Source organism: Apus apus, chromosome 5 (assembly GCF_020740795.1).
Source record: "Apus apus isolate bApuApu2 chromosome 5, bApuApu2.pri.cur, whole genome shotgun sequence".
Lineage (NCBI taxonomy): Eukaryota > Metazoa > Chordata > Aves > Apodiformes > Apodidae > Apus > Apus apus.
This window is the reverse complement of record NC_067286.1, coordinates 19,846,003-19,871,054: the sequence shown is the minus strand read 5'-3', so window position 1 is coordinate 19,871,054 and position 25,052 is coordinate 19,846,003. Positions and strand designations below refer to the sequence as shown.

General features: G+C 38.3%; 1 protein-coding gene across 2 annotated transcripts in view; it reads right to left on the bottom strand.

Moving 5' to 3' along the window:
- Window positions 1-557: 557 nt before the first annotated feature.
- EHF (ETS homologous factor) overlaps window positions 558-25,052 on the bottom strand; it is a 31,564-nt gene continuing 7,069 nt past the window's right edge. Inside the window, exons 2-9 of one of the 2 annotated variants that reach the window (XM_051622231.1) lie at window positions 13,879-13,978; window positions 11,143-11,388; window positions 10,766-10,825; window positions 7,077-7,145; window positions 6,917-6,985; window positions 4,048-4,107; window positions 1,768-1,963; window positions 558-926 (exon numbers count right to left, since the gene is read on the bottom strand). In XM_051622231.1, coding sequence (XP_051478191.1) covers window positions 827-926; window positions 1,768-1,963; window positions 4,048-4,107; window positions 6,917-6,985; window positions 7,077-7,145; window positions 10,766-10,825; window positions 11,143-11,388; window positions 13,879-13,975 — 897 coding nt within the window. In that variant the 5' untranslated portion in view covers window positions 13,976-13,978 and the 3' untranslated portion in view covers window positions 558-826. Of the gene's footprint in view, window positions 927-1,767; window positions 1,964-4,047; window positions 4,108-6,916; window positions 6,986-7,076; window positions 7,146-10,765; window positions 10,826-11,142; window positions 11,389-13,878; window positions 13,979-25,052 lie in introns of those variants that run through there. The other variant, XM_051622232.1, reaches the window with a different exon arrangement.

Sequence of the window (25,052 nt, the reverse complement as noted above, 5' to 3'; positions counted from 1 at the left end):
AGAAAAAAATAATTTTCCTTCAATAGCTTTTGATCCCAGAGATTGACACTCTTCCTGCAGTTCACCTCAGAGATGTTGGTTAAAAACCAATAGCCCTTTTCCCAGGATGAGTTGAACGCTCTCTGGAGATTAGGGAGGATACTCAGCACCACTGCCTACAAAAGAATGTCCCAGTGGTGAAGGTAGTATGGGTTCTACCAATAAATGCTGACAGCCACCTTGCAGCACCACTGCTGTCTGTGGTTGGGATAAGCTAACTGAAGAGAAATCCACTGTCCAACCCAACATAAGCAACTGGAAGCCAGCAAAGTGTTAAAATACTCAGAAATCAGAGGAACAAGTCGTATTAGCCAATGAAAATGATAAATCAGCTAATTGTGGAAAAAGACTACTTGGCTCAGAGATGCTTAACTATTTTCTTCACTTATAGTTGCCTTCTGAAGTGGATTATTATATTCCCTAAATGCCCTTGTATCTCACTCCTTCTCTTTCTTTGCATGACTCACAGCATTGTCATAAATCACATTATGCCTCCAAGATTTAAAAAAAACAAAAAAAAGAAAGAAAAAAAAAGGAAAAAACTTCACAAGAAGGGAAAAACAATCAAAATTCTATAATGTTATCTTATATCACAGAATACTGTGCACGTTTTTTTTCCCCCATACAGGACATACTTCAAATAAAACAATTTAAACATCCATAATGATAATGTTCCTTCTTCCCAACAGAAATAGAAATGTTTTTTCACCCCAGTTTGTTACATAAATATAAGAAAATAGTCTTTGAATATTTACATCCAAGTGTTCAGTGTTGTTTCTTGACACATTTAATTCTCATTTTCTCTCCAGCCACGAGCATTCTTTCCAAATTTATACACTAATCTCCGACCATCCACTCGCTCCAGGATTTCTCTTTTATAATAGTATCTGTTAAAATTAAAATATAGAAAAATATTTAAGAAAAAAAACACTTACCGTCCTAAAAGACTACTGTCAACTAGACAATCCCTCAGCTAGCTTTAAAGTCTTTAATTTCTGTTGGTATTTATAAAATGCCTAAGATTATTGTAACTGAAAGACAGAGAAGAAAAAAATTGATGTCTTCTTTATACTTTATGAATTACCTTCAGAGTTTGGATTTCACCATATTTCAAGTAATAACATGTTGCCATATTTATCACACACTCCTATGAGATTTCACAGGTATATTTTCCTGGTAACCCAGGATCTGAAATCAGACCAGGAAAGAATCTCAGCTTTCATTTAAAAATCTATTTTGAGCTTTAATAGATTATGGAAAATTGCTCATAATATTAAAGACAAGAGGAAAGAAAATCCTCACATAGAATTTGTAAACCTATTTTAAGACAATGGGGAGTCATGTTGAGTTTCTGAACAATGCTGGAAATAACAGGGCCTTAGAATATTACCGGGCCATTTAAGCCTTCCCAGGTCAGTGGCATGTGAACTTTTTCAGCTTGCTGCAACCATGTTTCCTTCCTACACCGGTTGCTTGGGTGGACAGCAACAGAATGTATATTATGCATACAACACATATGCATGTTATACATACTCTGTATACTGTAGTATATAGAAACAGAAGGGGAAAGAAAAGACAAAGAAATACATAATGTTACAATATCAAAATTAGGAGACACTCAGCTGTCAAAGAGTGTTTGTGACAACTCATTTTTAAAAGACAACCAGATTCTCCATTCAGGTAGCCTCTTTACATGTCCTAGTCTTCCACAGCAACATCTCAGCTCACCTCATAGCCCGACTGAGTTTCTCATAAGTCATGCTGCTGTTGTTTTTCTTCTTTCCCCAGAGCTGAGCCACGGCTTCGGATTTTAAAAACCTGAAGACACCTTCTGACCGGTCTTCCCACTTGATCAATCCTGGGTTTTTCTCAGGATTGAGAAGAATATCTCGAATAAATTCCCAAAGATGAGTTCCTCTAGGGTCTGAAAGAGGAGGAAGGTGTGTCTAAAGAGATTTATGGGCTATTATTGCCATTTTTACATCATATTTTTACAGTGTGACAAACACACATGGCTTGTTTTTACTCAGTAGGGACAGGCCATAGTTCCTGGAGAACAGGACTCCAACCTCAAAGACGCAGGCAACCTCAAAAAACCCTCAAAGACGCAGGCAAAAAATGCAGACAGACTTTGCAATATGGCTATAGGTGACTGCCAGCCTTTGGCAGTCTGAGCCCCATGGCAAGCCCAAGCTTGGAGTGGAGTCCAAGCCAATCACTGCTTCCTCCTTTCTTTGGCACTATTTCAGCCCTGAAGACAACTTGTTTAAGTCTTCTCCTCATCTCATTTGCCCATTTTTCCTGATATTCTTCTACCACATGGCATGTAACGTGATACTGTGTGGTATGAAAAACAGACAAGATAATTTTGAAGCAGGCGCTGAAAGTCCTTGCGTTTTAAAGAGAGAAGACAAAGGAGGTGGAATGCCATTCCACATCAGTAAGTATTTGATCCAAGATCTCTTAGGTAGACTTAAAGAAGTAAGAAAGTGTAGAGTGGATAGAGGAATAATGATAAAATGGGTCAGCCAAAGTAGTATGTGAAAAGGGTATAAAAAAGTTTGACCTTGATATCAAAAAAGACAAAACCAGATCTCTAAGTTCAACAGGCAGTTTAAGCAGAAACTCATTCCACAGTTACTGTAGAGATGGCACCAGAATGCCCAGGTCAAAAAAGACAAAAGAGATTAAATAGATCCAACGAGTTAGATGTAGTAGCTAATGAAAGAAGAATAACTAACACAGTGACAATGTGGACCAGAAAGCTCTTTGGTGTGACTTCAAAAGCATGAAATGGTTTAGACCAAATTAAGATGGAAACAAGCTAGTGAATAGAAAATGGTATAAAGTGCAACTTGAGTAGCAGTAGATTTCAGTCAACTTATGCAATATTTTTCTTTGTTATTAGAATTGTTTTCTAGAACAAGCAAATTGTGATGTACCTAGTCTATCTGGACATCAGTAACATACTCAATAGCTCATGGTACAGAGCAGTTCTGAAGAAACTGGAAATGTAGGGCACTAGCCCAGAACAGAAAGGGGACATTTTCTATATGCCAAGGCTGTGACTGAGTTCATGGGTGATCTAAAGTTGGAAAAGACCCCTAAAGACCACTTAATCCAACTCCCTGCTCCTCACAGGACTACATTAAACCATATGACTAAGAGCTTCGTCCATATGCTCCTTGAACTCTGACAGGCTTGGTGCTCTGACTACTTCCCTGGGGAACCTGTTACAGTAACTGAGCACCTTTTCAACGAAAATTTTTTTCCTTATGTCCAATCAGAACTTTTCCTGATGCAGCCTCATTTAACTGTGTCCTGTAGCTGGTCACCAGAGAGAGGAGATCAGCACTTTCCCTTCCACTGCCCTCCTGGAGGAAGGTGTAGATTGTGATGAGCTCACTCCTCAGCCTTCCATTCTCTAAGGAGAACAAACCAAGTGACCTATCTATTCCTTAAATTAGCAATTTGTAACCTTGACATACACACACAAAAAAGAAACAAAATATCTGTATGCAGATATAAAATTCAGGAGTGGTGGGCAAAGTCACAGAGCAGGGTAAGAAGAGAAGTCAGGAGAAACATATAATCCACAGATCATATTGATACATGATGAAAACAAATACTACAAAATGCAGTAGATGATCAATAGCAATGTTTTCTGTCATAAACAGGTAATGGCACAAAATGCAATAGACATATAGAAGATATTTTCAGCATGAAAGTATCATTAAAGTACATTAATGGAACTATGTTCAGAAATCACAACTATTGTAACCACAAGCCCTCATTGATAAAAACAGTTTGAAAAGTTCAAAAATGCTGAGTCAAAAATAATATAAGCAAATAATACTAGAAACAGTCAGATCCTTGGAGGATTCAATTACATTTATGATCTAGCCAGATTTGGTTTCAAAATGTTTCCTTTTCCCTCCCAAAGGGAGGCTTTTAATGTCTTTCTTTTCCATCTGTCAGCCAACCATTATAAACATGATTTTGACTTACTGTGCTTTTTGGTGTGGGACTTCAGGGTATGATCTTGTGATTTTTTCACACTTGAAGAATCTGCAGAGAAGGAAAATGAAGCCTATTTGTATATTTGATTAAATGCTTTCCTTTGACTAGTATGCTGAAAGAAACAAAACCACAAAAAGAACTAATACCTTATTTACAGATAATCACTTTTCAGAAGGTAATCTAAGTGAGGACATTGATAAATAAAGAATTAATTCAGAGGTAGATATTTGGCTTTTGAAACCTAAATTTGTTTAACAAATATCCCACCTCATGTTATATGAGAGAGAAAGAAAAGTAAGACAATCACTTTTATAAAAGGAATCTTGAATTTTTCAATTATGTCTTTGCACTAGTATGTATCTTTGGGGGCACATTTTTCTGAAGAGATGGTCTAATGCGCAATGTGTGCACTAGTAACAATGCACAGAACATCTACCTGACTAAAATATAATGAAATGGCAAAGTGTTGTTTGGGGGAAGGTGGGGGAACAGGACTGATGATTTTTTCGCAGCTGGACATGCATATATAGTTCTGTGGTTCAGAGCCATAGAAAAAAGCCATTTCTTATTAATGGTACTTCATCACCTGCAATGAAATATAGTGTCTCGCACAAGCATTTCATCAGAAATGAAGAAAAAGAAAAGTTCCATACATTCATTACTATAACCTACCTCACAGTCTGCGTGTTCAACCCTCCTTCCCTCAAGCCATTGCATCCTGGCTTTGTTCTTGACATTAATGAGAAAATCTGGTCATCTTTTGTCTGATTTCTCTTAAGTCTCACAAAATCTGTGGGATAGCCCTGAGAGGGAGCCCCTTCTGTGTTTGCTTTTCAGCATACTTTGTGCCTAAACTCCATAAAGCAAAGCTTAAGGTCCCACACACATTTTCCCAGCTTCTATGAATGCATTATTATCCTACTTTTCATGGAAACCAGACATTTGCATGGGAAAATGACTCACAGGAAATATTAATTTGCATAGAAACTTGTTGGATTTGCACAAGCAACTGCAATGTGAAAAGGTAGATGCAAAGTTGTTCACATACTTGCTTTATTCATGTATAACTGGAAACGTAAACTGGACAGGTCAGTGAGGATAAGCCTAAGCTCCACTTTTCAGAGTCTAACGTGATTTTTTACCTTGACCTCCAAGCTACAAACAGGCTCTGAGATGTTTTGCCTTCCCACTCTAAAAGAGCAGGACCTTGCCTGAACCTCACTCAACTTGGAGTGGAAAAGTAAAATTAGGTTTATTTGACTGCCTTTCCTCAGATTATAATTCCCTTGATGTTATTAAAAATGTGTGGGAACTCCAGTTGAGGACAGCAGGATCCTTTATTTGCTCTCTTATATAAAACCTTCTCATTTTAAAATCCCACAATTCACTTGCAAATGTTTGTTATACTCCACTTAGCTGGAGATTTATTCTTGGAAGTTCAGTTGTCTTCTGCCTAGCTGGTGATTTATTCTGGATGTCAGCTGTGTAAATACCCTCCCACTCTGCCACTGCTCCTGCATGGAGGCCAGTTTCAAACATGCCATGTTAAGATGCTGCAGCTCAACAGATGAAAAGAGTTATGATGTGGTTTCAGTAAAGCTCTCTTGCAAAACCTTTGACAAAAGATTGCACAGTATTTGCATATGATTCAGGAATGAGCCATTTTTTTACAGGATATAGGAATACAGATTTTACAGTAGGCTGTGCCGTTGGCATGCCACCCTAGCTTTAGGCTTAAGCAACCAGCAGATAAACACACTGTGCCAAGATTTTGACAGGTCCAACAGTCCTGTCAGAGAGCTATGAAATCCTGGTAGCCATCTTGTGAGATTGGGTGGAAGTGGCAGAGAAAGCAAACAGTGTTTGGTGGGATTTTTTAAGGTTTGGTGGTTTTCCACTTCTGGCTAGGTTTTATCTTTTTTTTTTTTTTTCCAAATTGCTGAGTACAGTAGTTTAAACTGTATGTCATTTGGCATGTCTGGCTCTGCTTGAAGGCTGGGAGATTCAGCAAATTGGCAGACACAGAGGCTGTGACTGCCATCTGCATGCAGAGGCCCTTAGTCCAGACCTAGTCTACAGACTTTCCTACAGTGTGCTTTCCTTTCTTATCCTCCCATGACTTCCACTGCTTTCTCCCTCTGGTCTGTTTGCTTACCAGTCATCTCTGCTCTCCTCTTTCTCCACTGCCTTTTTCTCTCACCTGTACCACTGGTGCCTGCCTCCAGGACATGGCCGACAGCGTGCCCTGACACATGAACCCAGATTGCACTTTTGCCAGGCACTATGGTAGACAAGTTCGCTCTTTCTCCTGCCCTTTAGCAGGCAGAAGGTGCCTGCTGTACTGTCAGCTGAGATAGGTAGGAGGCCCCTCTGCCAGTGCGGCTGGGCAGAAGGCTTTGGTTTCTGCCCCATAGCTCTCCTAGGCTGCCCCCAAACCTAGCCCCAAACCTATCAATCTCTTCAGCATGAATCACTGGCTCCCTAGGAAAACACAGACACTCCTGGGAAGGAACACAGCACTTGTTTGCCCATACCTAGCTACAACACAAAAAAGTGTGATGGAGCTGGAATGTCCCATCTCTCTGACACTAACATCTTCTGCTTTGAACTTCAAAAGGTATATGGAGTTGGAGATTATTTGATCTTTTTTGTCTTGACAGAGAGAACAGCTGTTTCATTTCTTTTAAAGCAAGCCATTGTAATAATAATAGTTAAAAGAGCTGTCAGAATCAGTATTGCTTGGTTTTGGCTCAAATTCAATCCCGCAATCCCACAATAGGAGACCAGAGAGAGAACATTATGTCAGTAGCTGTGGGACAAGTGACAATCAACAACAATATAATGACAAATTCCTTACCAGGAGGCTGGTGACTAGGTGTTGTCATGGAAATCTGAGCACGACAGAATGTTTTACTGTCCAACAGCTCTGGGAATTCAAAAGAACGTATTTAAAGCAATAGGCTCAGACAACAACAAAACCATCTCAGAAATGCATGAAGTATTGTGATGCTAGTTACCTACTGTGGTACCATAGCCACTGTCATACAGGTAATTCTCTTCTTTCCAGGACAACATTAATGATGGATCTGAAGGTAAAAACAAAAAACAAAATGAAGCAAAACAACACAATAAAATCAAATCTCTAAAAGAACATTTTTGACACATGAATATTGAGTACAGAGAGAATAAGAAATATGAAGAAAAAGAAAACTGTGGAAGGGAAGCATGAAGTTAAGTGGCTATGCACAAAATTATTTCTTTTCACTCACATTATAGATGGGGTTTTCATACTCAAGCAAATGTACTTACATACAAAGCACTGACTTTTAGAAATAATGTAGTAGGCTCTTCCTTTTCCTGACTAATATATCCCTCCTTGAAGGAGGTTTCCCATGCCAGATCAACTCTAATTCTACTCAATCAAGTCCTGAATTTGCAGCCCTAGTGAGTATGGCAGCGCTTTGGTGCCACAGAGATGAAAGTGTTTGCAAATATTTAGTGAAACAGGAGGATGGTTATAATGAGCATCTGTTTCTAAAATGGTAGCATTCAAAAGTCCCCTCTGAAACACAGCTTCATGTGTAAGCACATAGCGAAAAACATCAAAGCCTAATTCTAGGTGAAGGGCTGTTTCATTCCAGGCATGTCAAGTCCCCACTTTTAACCTAAAAACCACCTTCATTATTAAAAAGGAATTATTTTTAGGGACCTTCTAGTCAGATAAATCAGTATAAGCAGAACTATTGTCTTTATGACCTGTATATTGATCAAGAGATTACCTTCTACATAGTGCACTTTTGAAGTCAGAAACCTTAAAAATATCTTTTGCTTTTGAATCCAAGTGAGAAAGAGTGAGATGCAAAGTTAGAATCTAGGGTTTGTTTTTTTTTCATGTTCATATAAATAAAATTTAAAAAAACCCAAACAAACAAAACCCCAAACAAAACAAACAAAAAAAATTAGTTATAGCTAAATCATCAAGTTTGGCTGAGTTACCAATTATGACATAGGAATTTAGCAGGCATGTTAAGTAATAGCTGCATGTTTGGGCACCCAGAGCTTGTGTTCCTATAATAGTACACACCCTTGGACACCTGATCTGTCTAATGTTGCCTCTAAAAACAAACTGAAGCAGGGCAGGGCTGAAGTGCCTCTCCTATGAAGACAGGCTGAGAGAGTTAGAGTTGTTCTGCCTGGAGAAGAGAAGGCTCCAGGGAGACCTTATAGAAGCCTTCCATTACCTGAAGGGGGCCTACAGGAAAGGTGGGGAGAGACTTTCTACATGCCCTTGTAGTGGTAAGACAACGGGTAATGGTTTCATATTGAAAGAGGATAGATTTAGATTAGGTATTAGGAAGAATTTCTTTACTGTCAGGGTGGTGAAACATGGGAACAGGATGCTCAGGGAAGTTGTGGATGCTCCATCTTTGGAAGAGCTCAAGGCCAGGTTGGATGGTGCTTTGAGCAATCTGGCCTAGTGGAAGATGTCCCTGTCCATGCAGGGGATTTGAAACTAGATGATCTTTAGATCTCTTCCAACTCAAACCATTCTATTATTCTGTGAACATGGGGACACAGCTTGTCTTCCTGTTTTGGCCTTTTTCAGTACCCATGTCTTAGCAACTGCGATGGTCTACAAGAATGAAGCCAACTTTCCCTTTAAACCACCAGCCGTGCCCCTACTGGCTCACATGGAATCTCTTCCCCAGCAGACCCAATTTGTGCCACCTGCTCCTCCCCATACCAAAACTAAACCCACCATCGCTGTGTGTTGTTTACACCGCCAGAGCAACACAGCTATGTGAACCATCAATTAGACCTGGGCTTTGATCTTCCCAGAATGTGCAGCTGAGGTGCTTTGAGCTTAACTGTGTATATCTAGTATGAAGATAAACTAATATTATATCAAGATCTCATAATCAGGACTTAAAGATGTAGTTTCCTATATGGTAAGCATCAAGGCTGCTGCATATATATCACCTGTACTGCACAGGCAAAAAATGGATTGCAGATTGCAGTGCTTGCCCACTGTAGGGACAGTGAGTGATTACTGTCCATGGCTGGAGAGGCTGGATTCCTCCTGATTAGCTGAATAAACAGGCTGGCAGTATTTGTCAGAGACATCACACTCTCTATGTCTGCATTTCTCCTGCCAGAAGATACGAAAATGCAGTTCATGAACACACTGACATACAAAGAAGCTGGGACTAGTGGAACAGAGAGGCTTTGGAAATGGACAGAGGTGTTTTGGCTACAGAAACAGGAAAATAATCATGCTGAAGAGGAGGACTGAATTGAACTGAAGTTCTTTTCTTGGTGAAACAGTCCTTGGAGGAAAAGGGTCTAGCTATGAATACATTGGAAAAAAAAGACTGCCACAGGAAAAATGGAGGTTTGATCAAACCAAAATACTACCTGAATTTCAGCTTCTTTGCAACATGTGAATAAACTGAAATGCAACATTTTTTTTCTCGCAGTTATTTTGTTTGGAAATTTCCTCATGTTTCAAAGCATTAACAGCACGTTATGTCTTTTTTCTTTTCTTTTTTAAACTGAGAATACCAGCAAACAGTTTTGAAATCTGCTACATGAAACATAGATTGAATTCCTTTACAAAGCTGCATTTACTGAGCACTTCAAGCTATTTAAACTCTGAGTATCATTATAGTTTGCTGACACTGCAAAGGACTCCCAGAAAAAGTGGCCATATGCAAACTAAGATACAGTGGTGCTACCCAAAACATCAAAAAGTGCATATCGACTGATACTACTTCTTTTATTCTGTGTAATACATTTTCCATTTTATTTAATGCCATAGAATCACAGAATCATTCTGGTTAGAAAAGACCTTTAAGATCATCGAATCCAACCATAACCTACCTCTACCAACCACTAACCTAACTCTACCAAGTTCATTGCTTAAACCATGCTCCTAAGCACCACAGCTATACATCTCTTAACCACCTCCAGGGATGCACCTCCCTGTGTAGCCTGTTCCAGTGTTTAATTACCCTTTCCGTGAAGAAAAAATTTCTAATATCTGATCTAAATCTCCCCTGGCACAACTTGAGCCCACTTCCTCTTGTCCTATCGCTTGTTATTTGTGAGAAGAGACCAACCTCCACCTCACTACAATCTCCTTTCAGGTAGTTGAGGAGAGCAATAAGGTCTCCCCTTAGCCTCCTTTTCTCCAGACTAAACAACTGCAGTTCACTCAGATGCTCCTTGTAACACTTGTTCTCCAGACTGTTCACCAGCTTCATTGCCCTTCTCTGGACTCACTCCAGCACCTCAAAGTCTTTCTTGTAGAAGATGGCCCAAAACTGAACACAGTATTCAAGGTGTGACCTCACCAATGCTGAGTATAGGAGCACAACCACGTCCCTAGTCCTGCTGGCTACACTATTTCTGACACAAGACAGGATACTGTTGGCATTTCTGTCCACCTTGGCACACTGCTGGCTCATATTCAGCTGGCTGACAATCAACACCCCCTGGTCCTTTTCCTCTGGGCAGCTTTCCAGCCATTCTTCCCCAAGCCTGTATAGGTGCATGGGGTTGTTGTGACCGAAGTGCAGGACTCGGCACTTGGCCTTGTTGAACCTCATGCAATTGGCCTCAGCCCATTGATTTTAATATCTTTCTTAGATGGACAGTTTCCCCTTTTTGTCACCATCAAAAGACAAGTCACCCAACTGTTACTCACCTGTTTGCTCTGTCTTCACAATGACATTATGAGATTGGTACATGTCGCTTCCACACTGGCCTGCAAGAAAGCATACGGCAAATAGGACATATAACAACATGCATGAAGAATCAAAGGTATTAGCTCCAAGCAACAACCGCTACAGCTGAGCCAGAGGGCTATTTCTGTACTGTAGAACATACCCTTTCACTTGGTCCTTTAGATTTCTGCCTTATTTCATATTTAAGCAATTTATCAATGTAATGTATAAGGTATAAGCAGCATAGCAAGCCTTGCAAATGAGATCTGACAGGTAGTTCTCTGGGGAACGTAAATGACTTCTGAAGATCTCAGAATTCAGACCACTGTACATGCATTTTTAGCTAATACCTATTTACCATTCCATTTTAGGTGCTGAAGGTTGCTGTAAAGCAGTTGCCCTGCTGTCCCAGCTGCCTGAGTGAATTCCTGCAGGCTCATACTGCACAGATGCTCCCCATTGATATCGAACTCCTGGAATGGTATGCAATTAGCATCCAGTTGGTTGGTATCAAGGAGATGCTGCAGCCACTCCCAAACTTGAAATTTAGTCCAGTACTGTGGATGTATTTCATGCCATTGCGTTCCATAGAAGTTGCTGGACACTGGAAAAGAAAATAGGTATTTGTTGTATCTGTTAGCAACACAAGACTGTCAATGACAAGAAAGGTCTATAACTAAATTACATGCCCTGGAAGTCTACAAGTCTAATATTATCTTTTTGCTAAGTCTTTACGACTAGTTCAGCAGCTATTGCTGGAGAAGAGGTTTGGTTGGTTGGTTGGTTTGGTTTTGGTTTTTTGTTGTTGTTGTTGTTTTTGCTTTCTTCCAGTTAAAAATTGGGAATTATTACACCTCTCTTGGCAGATTGTGTATGAAGGAATTAAATTATTTATGTTGGCTAAATACACCAAAATTCTTTTATGGAAGATACATTACAGAAATGCTAATGAAAAGGTATGTTGTTCCTTGTATGGGAAAATAGTTTTAGTGCATCAGAAAATGATGTAAAAGCCTTGCAAAATTCTCATAATGTGATGTGGAATTTTGATTTTATAAGGGTTTAACAGGGACTGAATATGAATGATGGGATTCAATCACAGAATGATAAAGCCAAAGCACTCTCATATTGCTTCACAATAAAAGCCTATCAGTATGGCCCACAAATTCAAAACAGAGCTCACATTCTGATGAGTACACATTATTTCTGTAGTGAGGTAAGGCAATTTTTAAATGCAGTTGTAATTAGTTTTGTTATGGAAGCTGCCTAATTTTCTTGTTAGGATGTATTTTCTTGGAAATCTTTAAAACTGCTTTCAGTTGTATGTCATTGCACAACAATAATTTATGTGTGCAAATGAAATAAATTGTATGTCGGGACAAGATAATTGTATAAGAGTAATGGCAGGACTACTTCGGTCTGCCTTCACAGGCAGCCTGTCGAAAGAAGTTCTGTGCAATTTGTTCCTTGGGAAAGGAGGACAATGTAGTATGCCAAGCACAGATGATGTGATAAAATGCACAAAAGTGCATAAAGGATTTAAGTATGAAGAAATGAGAGATGGCAGAGGCAGATGAATTATGGAAGAAGGAAAGACAACTGTGGCCTAGCTCTACAATAGGGGCTATTGACTACTTCAAGATGTGGCACTAGCCTGTTCCCAGTCTCCCCAGTAAAAAGATTACCCACACAACTCTTAGAAATACTGATAGCAGTGGATATTGACGGAGGATCACAAGTAATGGAGTTGGTACATTTTAGGAAATCACCTCCCCTCAGGTTCCACTAGACCTCAGATCTCTTCAGTTGAGATACAATGCTCAATGATCATTTCCAGGTAAGCACAAAAAGCCCCATCATTACTTAGGTTTATTTATCCATGTTGGCCAACAAGGTCTGCATCTTAGGGAGTTTGCATGACTATTTCTCATTCTTCTGTTGAAGGATTTGGGAAATTTAGTGTTGAAATAATCGAGAGTGTATTACATCAGTAAGGGGTTGATGGAGTTGTCAAATATTCCCTGAAAAGGAGGTTGATATGTATTCCTATGACTCCAGAAGGGAAAAGGAATTTCAGAGGCCACTAGACTACTAATATAAATTGAGAGCCTTCAGTTAGAGGAAGGAGTAGCCAGGTAAAAGGAAGTGAAGTGGTGAATGATTGTAGAGGCTAGTTTGAGCTTTTGGCTTCCTGTCTCTCATAAATAAATGCTAAGGGATTTCACACTGGAACCATGAAAATAGCCACACTTCACAAAATCCTGTGCAAAGTAAAACTCACCCAGGACTTTTTTCCTCATGAATCTGTTACAAACAGGTCAGCATTTTTATCAAGTGTACACTTATGTATTCTTGTGTATGTAGCAATTACACATAAAAAAAGTACAGAGTTTCATGGATTAGAAAGACAACTGCAGTTTGTTTGTCCACTTAGATTTCAAGGTTTACCCATTGACTAGGAGATCAAAAGAATTAAAAATTTGTATCAAATGTTACCTCTCTCTCTCTCTCTCTCTCTTTCTATATATCTACTTACCTACCTACCTAGCTATATGTCTATATATTTTTATACTGAGTGAGAATATATATGAACATATTTTTTGTATCTACAGCCATAAAATCAGGAAAAAATAAGAAAAATAGAAAGTTTTCATAACACAAGCTATTAGGTGCCAGAAAGCTACCCAGTAATTAGAGCTGAAAAAGCAATTACAGTAAAGGAGTAAAAAGACTGTTGCCCTGGAAAGCTAGAGGTGTGCTTAGCATTGAAGAGTAATGTTGGTTCAGAGAAGGCATGACCGGTGTCAGACAAAGAATTCTGAATTGAGGAGAGGCCACTTTCAACATCATCAAATTTATTCTCAGAAAAATAACCAGTCAGGAAATTAACTATAAACTGGTTATTTTCAGAGACATAGTATTATAGGTTCAGCTTTTTACAAATAAAGTAACAAATGGAAATTTTTTGTACCAGAATTGAAACTCCAATAAATTAGTATTACTGAAAAATTATACTTGTGCATGGGTGTAGTAGCCCCTTCCTACCTGCCTCCCCAGAAAAAAACGTGACTCAGAGCCATTGAATTCCTCCTACCATTGCCTGTGGAATATCCATCTGTCCAGGAAGGCTGCTGGTGAAGTAGATTGCTGCTTGAATTGATACTCATTCTGCGTGTTCCTTCCAAAATCATGATCTGTAAATTAATGGAATTGCTTGCTTAGTGCACAGTGGCTAGACCATGAGGTAAAGGAGAAGGAGGAAAGGAGAAGAAGGAAAGGAGAAGGAGGAAAGGAGAAGGAGAAGGGGAAGGAGAAGGGGAAGGAGAAGAAGGGGAATGAGAATGGGAAGGGGAAGGAGAGGAGAGGAGAGGAGAGGAGAGGAGAGGAGAGGAGAGGAGAGGAGAGGAGAGGAGAGGAGAGGAGAGGAGAGGAGAGGAGAGGAGAGGAGAGGAGAGGAGAGGAGAGGAGAGGAAAGGAAAGGAAAGGAAAGGAAAGGAAAGGAAAGGAAAGGAAAGGAAAGGAAAGGAAAGGAAAGGAAAGGAAAGGAAAGGAAAGGAAAGGAAAGGAAAGGAAAGGAAAGGAAAGGAAAGGAAAGGAAAGGAAAGGAAAGGAAAGGAAAGGAAAGGAAAGGAAAGGAAAGGAAAGGAAAGGAAAGGAAAGGAAAGGAAAGGAAAGGAAAGGAAAGGAAAGGAAAGGAAAGGAAAGGAAAGGAAAGGAATTAACTGAAGGTGAAGTGAGGAAGCCAGTTCCATTTGTAGAAGATACAATTGAAATCAAGAACATGTTGCCACAACACCTTTTCCAGTGCCACAAAACCTCCTTACTGTAAACATTACCATGATTGATTTGCATATGCAAGAAACAAGTTTCTACAGCTGCCCATATATAAATTAATAATCTGTAATCAAAATGAAGCTGAATGAAAATACAAGGCTTGTGACAGAGCAAGAAAGACTTTTCAGTAATTTCAAATGAAGCTATGTATACAGTTGACAATAACCCCCGTTTAGAAACTCCCTCACACAGAAGGACCCACATGTTAATGTTACAGGGAGGTCAAGTTACAGGGCATATCTTGTCCCAGTTTCTTATCTGATCAGTGTCAACAGTGTTCATAACAGTTCTCAGGAACAAATATAATGGATCATACATTTCAAACCACTGAAAATATCAGACAGTCAAAGATCTTGTAAATGAGACACCTATTGTTGTAACAGAAACAGGGTTTTGGAGTGACATCACCCCCAAGACAGCATTCTCTCTTCGAAGTGACAAAACCTTTCCTTTCTACTTATAGTAGCTTTAGCACAACAAGTAAAACTGCACTTCATTGTGTTTATACTGTAAAAAAATCCTAATTATATGATATTTTTAAAAATTGTCATGCATTTATCACATACTTAATTATTCCAGTGAAGGTATACAAAATTCCCAAGTTCTCGATATTTTACATTATCTTTCTGTGGTATGAATCTAAAACATTTTAAAATATACGTTGCAACCATAGATATTCTTCAAGACTTTGGAAAGTTAATTTCCTAAATATTATAAAGGCTTCAGATGTTATTCTTACATAAATACACAGGAAAACCCCAAGCTATTGCACAAAAATATCCTAAACTGAAAGCCAAAAAGTCTGTAAAAATGAAATTACATCAGAAAAGTATGTACATGCAGCTAGACATCACCTTGGAATTAAAAAGAGGATTAAATACAACATGGACTTGGGAAACTTAAATTCAGTGGTCTTGTCTGTTTACCCACTAAGGCCAATGAGAATACATCCATTGAGCGCACAGCCTGACAAGCTTATGTCAGTGACCTTTTTGATAGGAGAATGGGAGTCAACAGAAACACAGCCTTGGCTTTAGAGAACAACCTGAAAATTACCTGGGTTGCTGTTTTCTTCTAATTTAAAATAAATTATGTATCTCTTAAAATTTACAAGTCTCTCTCTCTTTCTTCTTACTCATATAGATACATTTAGAGAGGGATAACGGGAAAAAGACACTATTGAGAATTGCCTAATAAGCCAAATCTTTAGGAAGTTTATCACAGAACATGGTGCTTTACTGTATAACCTAGTTCAGGGCCTTTTTTTTGTAGCTATACAGAATGGCAAAAGCAAACCATGGATCTAATAACAGTTGCTTTCCACTCTTAATTCTAGCTAATCATCTGTGACTCAGAGACTACTAGGAAGGAGGACTTCATTTCTCAGAGCAGGTATGGAGGGGGTATAAAATATTAACAATTTGGGGAGATGATACTTACTGTCCCGCTCTGACCAAACCAAATATGACCATCATATGAGTCAGTAAATTTATACAACAAAAGACCTTTTTTAATTCCATGATAAAAACAAGTGACTTAGCTTTGTTGCAGTGTATCATGAGGAAGAAAACATATATTTAAAAAGTGTATTTAAATTTATTCTAAATTATAAAGATGCTCAGAATATAACATGAATATAATTTCTCTCATATACTTGCTATATAAGGACTTTTAAGCAATAACGTATGTTTGACAGTCAATACACTTCTGAGTAAGTTGATGGTACAGCAAGTTATTTAACCTGAGTTATAATAATTTAAGACTATTAGATATGAATGAATTAAGTATTAATTATAAAACATTATTGCAGTATCAAGCAGAGGTGTGGTAGAATGCTAGCTATTCTGTGAAAACTACAGAACTTTAAAATTAGCAAAATACTCTTACAATCTTAGTTTTTTAAATTCACTTTAAAAAAAATACAATATGCACTTAATATTGAATTTCAGCTTATTGATCTGAAGTGACATTTTCAGATGCCATTTCAGAATTTCACTTAGTGTGTTAAGAGGTTTTGTCTTCTACAACTTCTGTAGTTTCTGGAATTCTACATACTTTCAATGCCTGATACTTGTGCAAATGAAAATATGGCTGGGAAAATGTGTGCATATGAACTGAAATTATTTATGTGATCAAGCTCCTGTGTAATTTTGTCCTGAAAATTCAGTTTAAGTAAATTCTCATTTTTCCTTCTTCATAATTAATCAGGTGAAATTCCAAACCAAATGGTCCTGTTACACTTTGATTCCAAAATTCAAGCTATAGATAGTTAAATTAACCAAATGTGTTTTGCATCATTTATCCAACCCAGCAGTATCTGAAACCAATGCATATTAGAAATCTGAGAAGAAGCACTCTGACACCCTTTTCCCTAGATTTGGATTTCAGTTATTTTCCTTTAAAATCTTCCCCCACCACAGTCTAGCAGACAATTTCTCTCCCCAGTATCCATAAACGACATTAATAATCTTTTCAGATAACGTGCTTGGAGCTTGCTTTATAAACTAATAAATCAATCCATTGTGTTTTTGAAAACTATGTAAGTTACCCTAACCAGAATAACTTAATTAGTTTTCAATATCACCTGTGGGAATAACTGTGCATAAGAGGAAGAATTTGCGATATAACATAAATCACAGGAACAGGACGAGCTGTAGTTTTAACTGAAACTTTCCCATAGTTCTGTGTATAATTCAAGGTACTGGGTCTTTGTTGATTTGAAAATTGTCAATTCACCTCCTTTATCTTAGTGAAAGGATGTTTGTTACCTGGAAATCATTTGAGCACTTAGTTCAGGCTATAGTCCCACTAATGTAACTTCCACTCCTCTGCTTGAATGTATACAGCATCATGCTCAAGAATATTTTCCCTATGAAAATCTAAACTGTGATTGTCTTAATTTCATCCCATATATGCCATTCTTTGATACAAGTTCATGGCAGATTTATGCTTATAGCAGTGTCTCATCCCACACTTGGAAAGATTTTGAGTCAGGATATTAGAAGGGGTGTGCTTTTCATCAGTTTAGTGCCAAATCCTCAAATGCCCCTTGTGTACAGTCAAACCTGGGTAAAGCGTGTGAAGCCTTGAGGGGAAGGACACATATAATATATATATATATTTTATTTTATTTTAATCATATGCTATGTATCAAAGGAATTTGTGGAACTAATTAAGCCTGGTTTCCTATGAATGTGTATCTTGTGGTTGGATTCTCTAGTGTCTAGTAAGATATAAGCACTGATTGAAGTTTTTCCCACAGTTTGGCATTCATAATATCTCATTGTCCTAACTGACTGAACTCAAGCTTCACTCTTTCTTTCAGATGGACTATCAATAGATTTTTCTTCTATACTTGGCAGCCAGTTTTCAGTATTAGTTCAAGAACTTCATATCTTTGAGCCCTCAACACGATATCAAATTCAATTTAAATTAATGATGGGACTCAAAAGTTGTTACAGGCCAAATGCAAAAGCCAACAAACAGACAGAAAAACCTCAAAAGCCTCATATCCTCAGCAAAACTCATTAAAAAGGGATTCTAACTGAGCTGAAATTTTGGAAAACAATATAAAGATCTTGGGATCTGTCTCTCTACTAAGACACGATACACTATAAATGAAATCACACATTAAATTATATGTGTATATATACACATTTATTTATATACACATAGATACACACATATGCCTGTGTGTGTGTGCATTGCAGCTATCAGTATACACATTTCTAATTTTTTTCCTGTGAAGAGAAGATATCTCTAGAGTATAATCTTAAAACATTACTAGGATTGTTGCACAATTTCAAGAAGCAAGTAACATTCTACTCAATCAGCAAGGTGAAATATAGTTATGCACTGGTGTTCAGCAACGTTCTGCTAAGAGACAGTCCTATATGCAGGGATCTTTCACCTACATGCAATATTATCTGTATGTTATTCAGAGACCAAATCCTGAAAGTCTCTTAGTGAAAGCTCTCACTGGATTCAGGAGGAGCTTTCACTGAGCCACAAGCCAGCAATATGGCAGTAACAGGAAGTTATTTGCACTGTTTTTCTTGCCTTCCTTGACCACTTGAACACTAATATAAAAGACAGTAATGGAAAGTATGAGAAGCCGTGGCCTACCCATGGAACAAATCCAGCACTGCAGAAAAGCACATTTACAAATCCTTGAACCTCAAACACTATATAGTGCACTGTATACAAATTCTTTCATTACACTACAGGTGTGCTCTGAAAATAAATTGCTTGGATCCCCATTTCCACATTCATCCCAATGAGTGTTAGCATCAAGACAATGAGTTTCTCCTTTCTTTGAACCAGAATCTTTCAAGAGCAGCTCATATTAAATGGCAGGAAAATAGTGAACACAATATGAAAGGCAAATGAGCACTACAAAGTGAATCCTAAAGTGCTACAACCAGGGTGATTGTTCTGATATTGATTTATATGGTTGCTTATGTTACAACACTGAATTGAACTAAGGGTCCCATTAATTATAAATAGGAGAGGGTGTGGGGCCCATAGGGGAAGGGTGCCAACAGCCTTCTGGTTTGTATAGCTATGTACTCTATGCAAAACACAAGATGTCTAAGGCAAAACTGACTGAAGCTATTAAACTATGACTCCACCTGTAAGCTATGCAAAGTCTAAGAGGGATTTCTAGCTGAGACAAGCTCAGAGCAATTCCTCCTGGTGTGTCCAAAAGGATGGCCTTTTTTTGGGTATATTTTCTTATGGGATCCTTCGCCATTTTTCCCCTTTTACCATCGTGTCTGAAATTCAAATGTAGATTTCAACTGGGGCTTTTTTCTTTGAAGTATGCTATGTACAAAGTGAACACATAATCCCTGCTTTTCAGGGCTCGAGTTTATGCAAAAAGCATTTACAGAGTATGTCGATTTTACATCGTTACTGCATCTTGGGTTACAGTCAAGCACTTAAACAGCAATCTAAACTAAATTATACCATGTAATAATTGCAGCTGCAGAGGAATAGAATCTGGATTTTAATATTTTTCTTGAAAAATCAAAAGACAACCAAATGGGCAGAGTTTCCAAGACATCAGAAACAAAGGTTATGTACAACAAAGCAAGCTGACCTGCTTTACACATATGGTTACTTCAGAACATAAATGCATTGTATTTGTAATGTATATGATCAATTAGCTGCTTTGCATTACAACCAGCTATTTTACATCTCGGGGGAGAGAGGCAGGGTAAGGGCAGGCACAAACTGAATTTATGAATATTTAGAACCTGTTTGCATGTTACTGTGAGCTCTGAGTCTCTGGGTTTGTTTTTTTCTTCTCATTTAATGTGTATTAATACCAGGGCTCCAGGGTCTTACTCTGAACCAGTGTGCCTATATGTACAGTCATGGCTATATGTTGCTCTGTGATGTCTATCTGTCTATTTTGCAAATGTCTCAGGTTCATCCTTGGTGTCTGTGCCAAAATTCCAGATATCATCCCTGCCACAGCTCATTTTCAGATATGAGCTTTCCTGCAATGTGTTAGGCTCTCTTCTGCTCATGCAGGTCCATGCTCAGACATCGCACACTTCTCATCCCTTTGTTTTAGGGCTTAAAAAGCAGAGAGAAGCCTCAAAAAGAAACTACTCATCCTCAGCAGGGATCCACTTCACAACAAAAAAGCTCAACTTTGGACCCCTTTGCTATCACCTGCAAGGTACCATTCAGATACCAGCCTGTGTATCTTTGCCTTGTTGATAATTGCAAACATACCTCATAAAAACTCATTTCCAAACTCTTTGAAAGCTTTGAAGAAAGTTATATGAAGAAGGTCTATGATCACTCATTATTTGTTGTATAACATACTGAATGTCTGATGCATTTCATTTTCAGTCCATCATATGTACCTTCAGGCCACAGTAAGAAAATTTGTTTATTGAATCGTATTGTGAGTGTGAAGTTCAATTAATCATCTTTATAAGAAAATGTTCTAAATAATCTCCAAAACTCTTTGTATTGAGGATTCTGGTTTGGACCTTTGAGGCCTAACTTTTGCTCTACTATGCCTCTCTGAACTGTACATTCCTATGCTTCTATATTTTTATTGTACACAGTTGTGGTTCATATACCTAAATTCACCTTTGCCTGTGCAAAAACTGACTCTTGGTGAGGTTTCAGTGATTAACTTGAGACCTTGATCGTTTACTGTTGTGGGCATTTGGAAAGAAAGTGGAATTTATTCTTTTGGGTTTTTTTGGACCTTATATATTAAAAGTATACATGAACTTAAAGCGAAAGACCAGGAAAAGGAAGATTAATAGAAAAGGAGCATTTAACATTTACTTATGCTACAGATAGGATCATGATAAACAAAACCAAATAAAGCTTGATTGGAATCTTTTATTACTACAGTTCTGATTTTCATTATGTACTACATGGCAACTTTTGTAAGAGATATGTGGTTGCTGTTTTAACATGTTCCTAGATGTTTCAAAATCTTGCATATATATTTCAACTAACGAGAAGCTTGGGTACAAAAGTTAGGATCTAGATCCATATCTGAGCTTTCATTCCTCTCCAGGGTTAGGGTTTGGTTCTTATCTCTATTTTAACAATGTAATTTAAAGAGAAAAACCACAGTTCATTTTTTCCTTTTGAGAGAGAACAAAGTTCACTTTATGAATGAAAAAAAAAAATAAAATAGTTGATGATATGCAAAGACTCAAAGGTTGTTTTTTCTCTGTCCATTTTTTTCGTGATCGACCATCTTCATATGAACTTTTAATTTTCAAGTTACTCATTAGTATAAAGAATGTAAAAGGGAGAATTTTAAAAGAGGTTTTATTTGTTTTTCTAAATCAGAAGGCCAACTGTGAACAGAAAGTCCTCAAGGTATATATGTTACTGACAGTGCTAGCTGCCAAAAGTTGGTACTTCTGTAAATTTTACCCACAGTTATGTTACCTTAGCAGAGGAAAGAGTGAACAGAAACCTGCCACTTAACAAGGAACCAGTGTTTGGGATCCGTGTTTCCTTGCCACGTCACAGGCTAGACATTACTCTTCTTGCCATGCCACCAGTTTTTGAATGTGAAAAAAATAATATAATAATTTATTTTACTGTCAAAAATCTTATTCTTATCTTGAAGATCTGTGCAGAGTTCTGTATATCGTTAGCAGAATTGATAATCATAGGGTCAACACAAATGTGAGTCAAGATTTTATTTCTTATGATAAACACTCATGTCATTTTTGCATTAACATATCTCTAGAAAGTTTGGATCAAGTAAATATATTAACTAAAAACTGGCAAAAAAACCAGGCTTTTTTCTTCTTTTATTATTTGGAGTTGGTGTTGCAAAACATGACTTTGACCAGCATATGGCACTCCTTTCATTACTGTTTTCACTATCTCAGGAAATTCATGATAATTTGGGTCAGCCATTTTTCCTGAATATTTAGAAGTCATTTGCCATAGATTTCTCAGTCTAGCCTCAGGGATGCAGGAGTCATGGAAAACACAATAATGGGAAAAGCTGCCTTTGCTCTTATATTCTTCTTTCAGCACTCAATACCACACCTCATGGAACAACTCCATACCTTTCATGTCCTTCCTATCTCTCTGTTACATCCCTTATCTAACCAGGAGCCAGCTCATCTCCCTAATTTCCTTTTGCTAAACACCTTTCTTTCATTTACAATACACTAAATATAAAAATGGCCAAAAAGTACTCTAGATCCCCCTGTAGCTTGATAAGCCACATGTCTATAATTATGCAAAAACCACATCAGCTAACAAAATATTACCATCTAACACCTTCTCCTTTTTCCTTGGCTCTGATTCCCCAATCTCTTTCTTCTGCCTTCCTCGACAGCTTTTGCTTGCACTGTATTAAAGACTAACAGCATATCAAGTGAACTGTTTCCCCTAGTGCTAATATGTAGTCTGTGTGACTGTTCAGTTAGTGAATAATGACAATAATTGTGACAGATTCATGTTTGGTTCTCATTAGGTGCTGAAGTATTTCTGACATAACAGCCACTCAGATATAGACTCTGACATACACTGCTGCAGCAGACAGTATTTAATGAAGAAGTTTGTTTTAACCACTATCACAACAGCACTTCTCCTTTGTTACGGGACTAGTCTGGCTTCAACAATAACAACTACTAATTTGTCTACTTCCAAAATAAAAGATCCTTTTTTTCACTTTTTTTGTAAATCCTGTTTCACACATTTTGTTTTTATAAAGAGCATCTGCCTGGAAACTGCAGGTTTCCTCTTTGGGGCTCTTTTCTGAGGAAAAGGAACATGGGATGGACACAAAAACCAGGAAAGTGCATTGGAGAACATGCAAATTTTCCCATTCGGATTACTATTTTTCACAATAATTGATTCATTCAATCAACAAACTAATTATGTTTCTTCACCAAATACATGAGGGGCACAGCACAAATTAGCCAAGACAGGGAAGCTGGAAGTTGAACATAAAGCATTTTATCCTGAACTAGCTTGCTGGTCTAACCCAGTTAACAGCAGTGTTTATACCTTATTACAACCCACTGCCTGACTAACCACCACCAGATCACACAGTTTTGCTGGCCTTATAGCAAAAAAGTGAAGTATTCAAGGAGACACAACAGAAGCACTTCAGGGCTCATGGCTGAAAGGATCATTCTGTGCAGCCAACAGGAAGGACTTATATGGCTGATTATTAACTCCTCTGCCTCGGTCAGTCACATTCCTTAGTGCCATGCTGGAACTTACCAAGCCCACCTTCATGATAGCTCCATCCAGGATGCCTGCTGACCCTTCATTCCTCTCTAGACTACCAAGTATCTCAGGGTGGGAATATTTTTGCAACGTAAAATGTCCTGAATTGAGTGGCCACCACTGAAATAGTTTAATGGAGCTCACTGACTCTATTTCAGAAACCTGCTGTCAGACCATTAATTTGACTTTCAATGAGGATTGCATGTTGTGTTCTTTTAGTAAACATTTATTTGGAGCCCAACTATATCCAGGTGGTTTCTTCATATTGCATTTATTGTGTAAAGAATAAGAGATTGCAAGACTACTGCTCTGGTATTCCACTCCACTGGGCTGCCTGACAGCAGTCTGCTTCACTCCCATAGCTGTCTGCTTCATCCCTGGGTGTAGCAGAAGGCTAACTCACTCCACACACACAGGACTTTGAGGAAGGCCTGAACCTCCCAGAGCCACATGGCACTGAGACAGTAGCTGACATATATGCTGGGGCTCATTTATCCTCACTGCCTTCATTAAAAGTAACCAGAAAACAGGAGGAATGAATTTTCCTCACTCTGCTGCCACCTTCTATAGGTAAGGCAAGATGCTGTGGGAAACAATGTCTTTTCACTTTTGTAAAAGCTGAGAATCGCTTCCTCCTCTCTCCCGCCTGTGTTTGGAGGATCAACACTTCTATGGCATTGCTCCTTCTCACCTGGCACAGCAAGCACTGCCCATCCTGTTTTCATTGCTTTCTCCAGTGGTTGCCTTAAACAATACAATGGAGTATTTATGTCAGTGTTAGGAGCAGGTTATTAAGTAAACCCCACCATAAATAGAGCCGTTAATTCAGTTGCTGGCATTGGTTCTGTGTTATCTACTCAATACCTCCCAGAGGTCTTAACCTTTCATTTGAGTTGGCAGCAGAGTTATTTTTTTGCACCTGCTGCTTTACTCTGATAACAACACAAGTCAGCTTTGATTTGTTGGAATATAAACAAAAGAGCAAAAGCCAGGCATCTGCCTCAACAGCCTGGGCAGGTTTGATGATAGAGCTTTTCCCACTGGTTTTTGTACGAATGCACTCTTTCAATTCTTACATGAACTCCCTCCCGCTTCATAAATAGTCCTTTGCTGCAGGATAATCTGGTCTCTGGAAGAAAGTTCAACACTGTACTTTTCCATCAACTGAAAACCTCAACAGGTCAAAGTAGCACACAGGGCTGAGACTTAATTCAGAAGAGATGTCCTGCAAAATGCATAAAGAAAAACCACCTGAGACACAGTGGTTTGAAATTTAGCAGGAAAAAGCAACAAATTAAGTGTAAGCTGTAAAGGAACTTTGTTGAGAGACACAGAAAACCTGAAGCACTTGGGAGGGTTTGCTTTTCCATATGAACATGCACACGGTCAAAGCCATAATCTAGGAAAGGAAAGGAAAGGAAAGGAAAGGAAAGGAAAGGAAAGGAAAGGAAAGGAAAGGAAAGGAAAGGAAAGGAAAGGAAAGGAAAGGAAAGGAAAGGAAAGGAAAGGAAAGGAAAGGAAAGGAAAGGAAAGGAAAGGAAAGGAAAGGAAAGGAAAGGAAAGGAAAGGAAAGGAAAGGAAAGGAAAGGAAAGGAAAGGAAAGGAAAGGAAAGGAAAGGAAAGGAAAGGAAAGGTTCAACTGAAGGTGAAGTGAGGAAGCCAGTTCCATTTGTAGAAGATACAATTGAA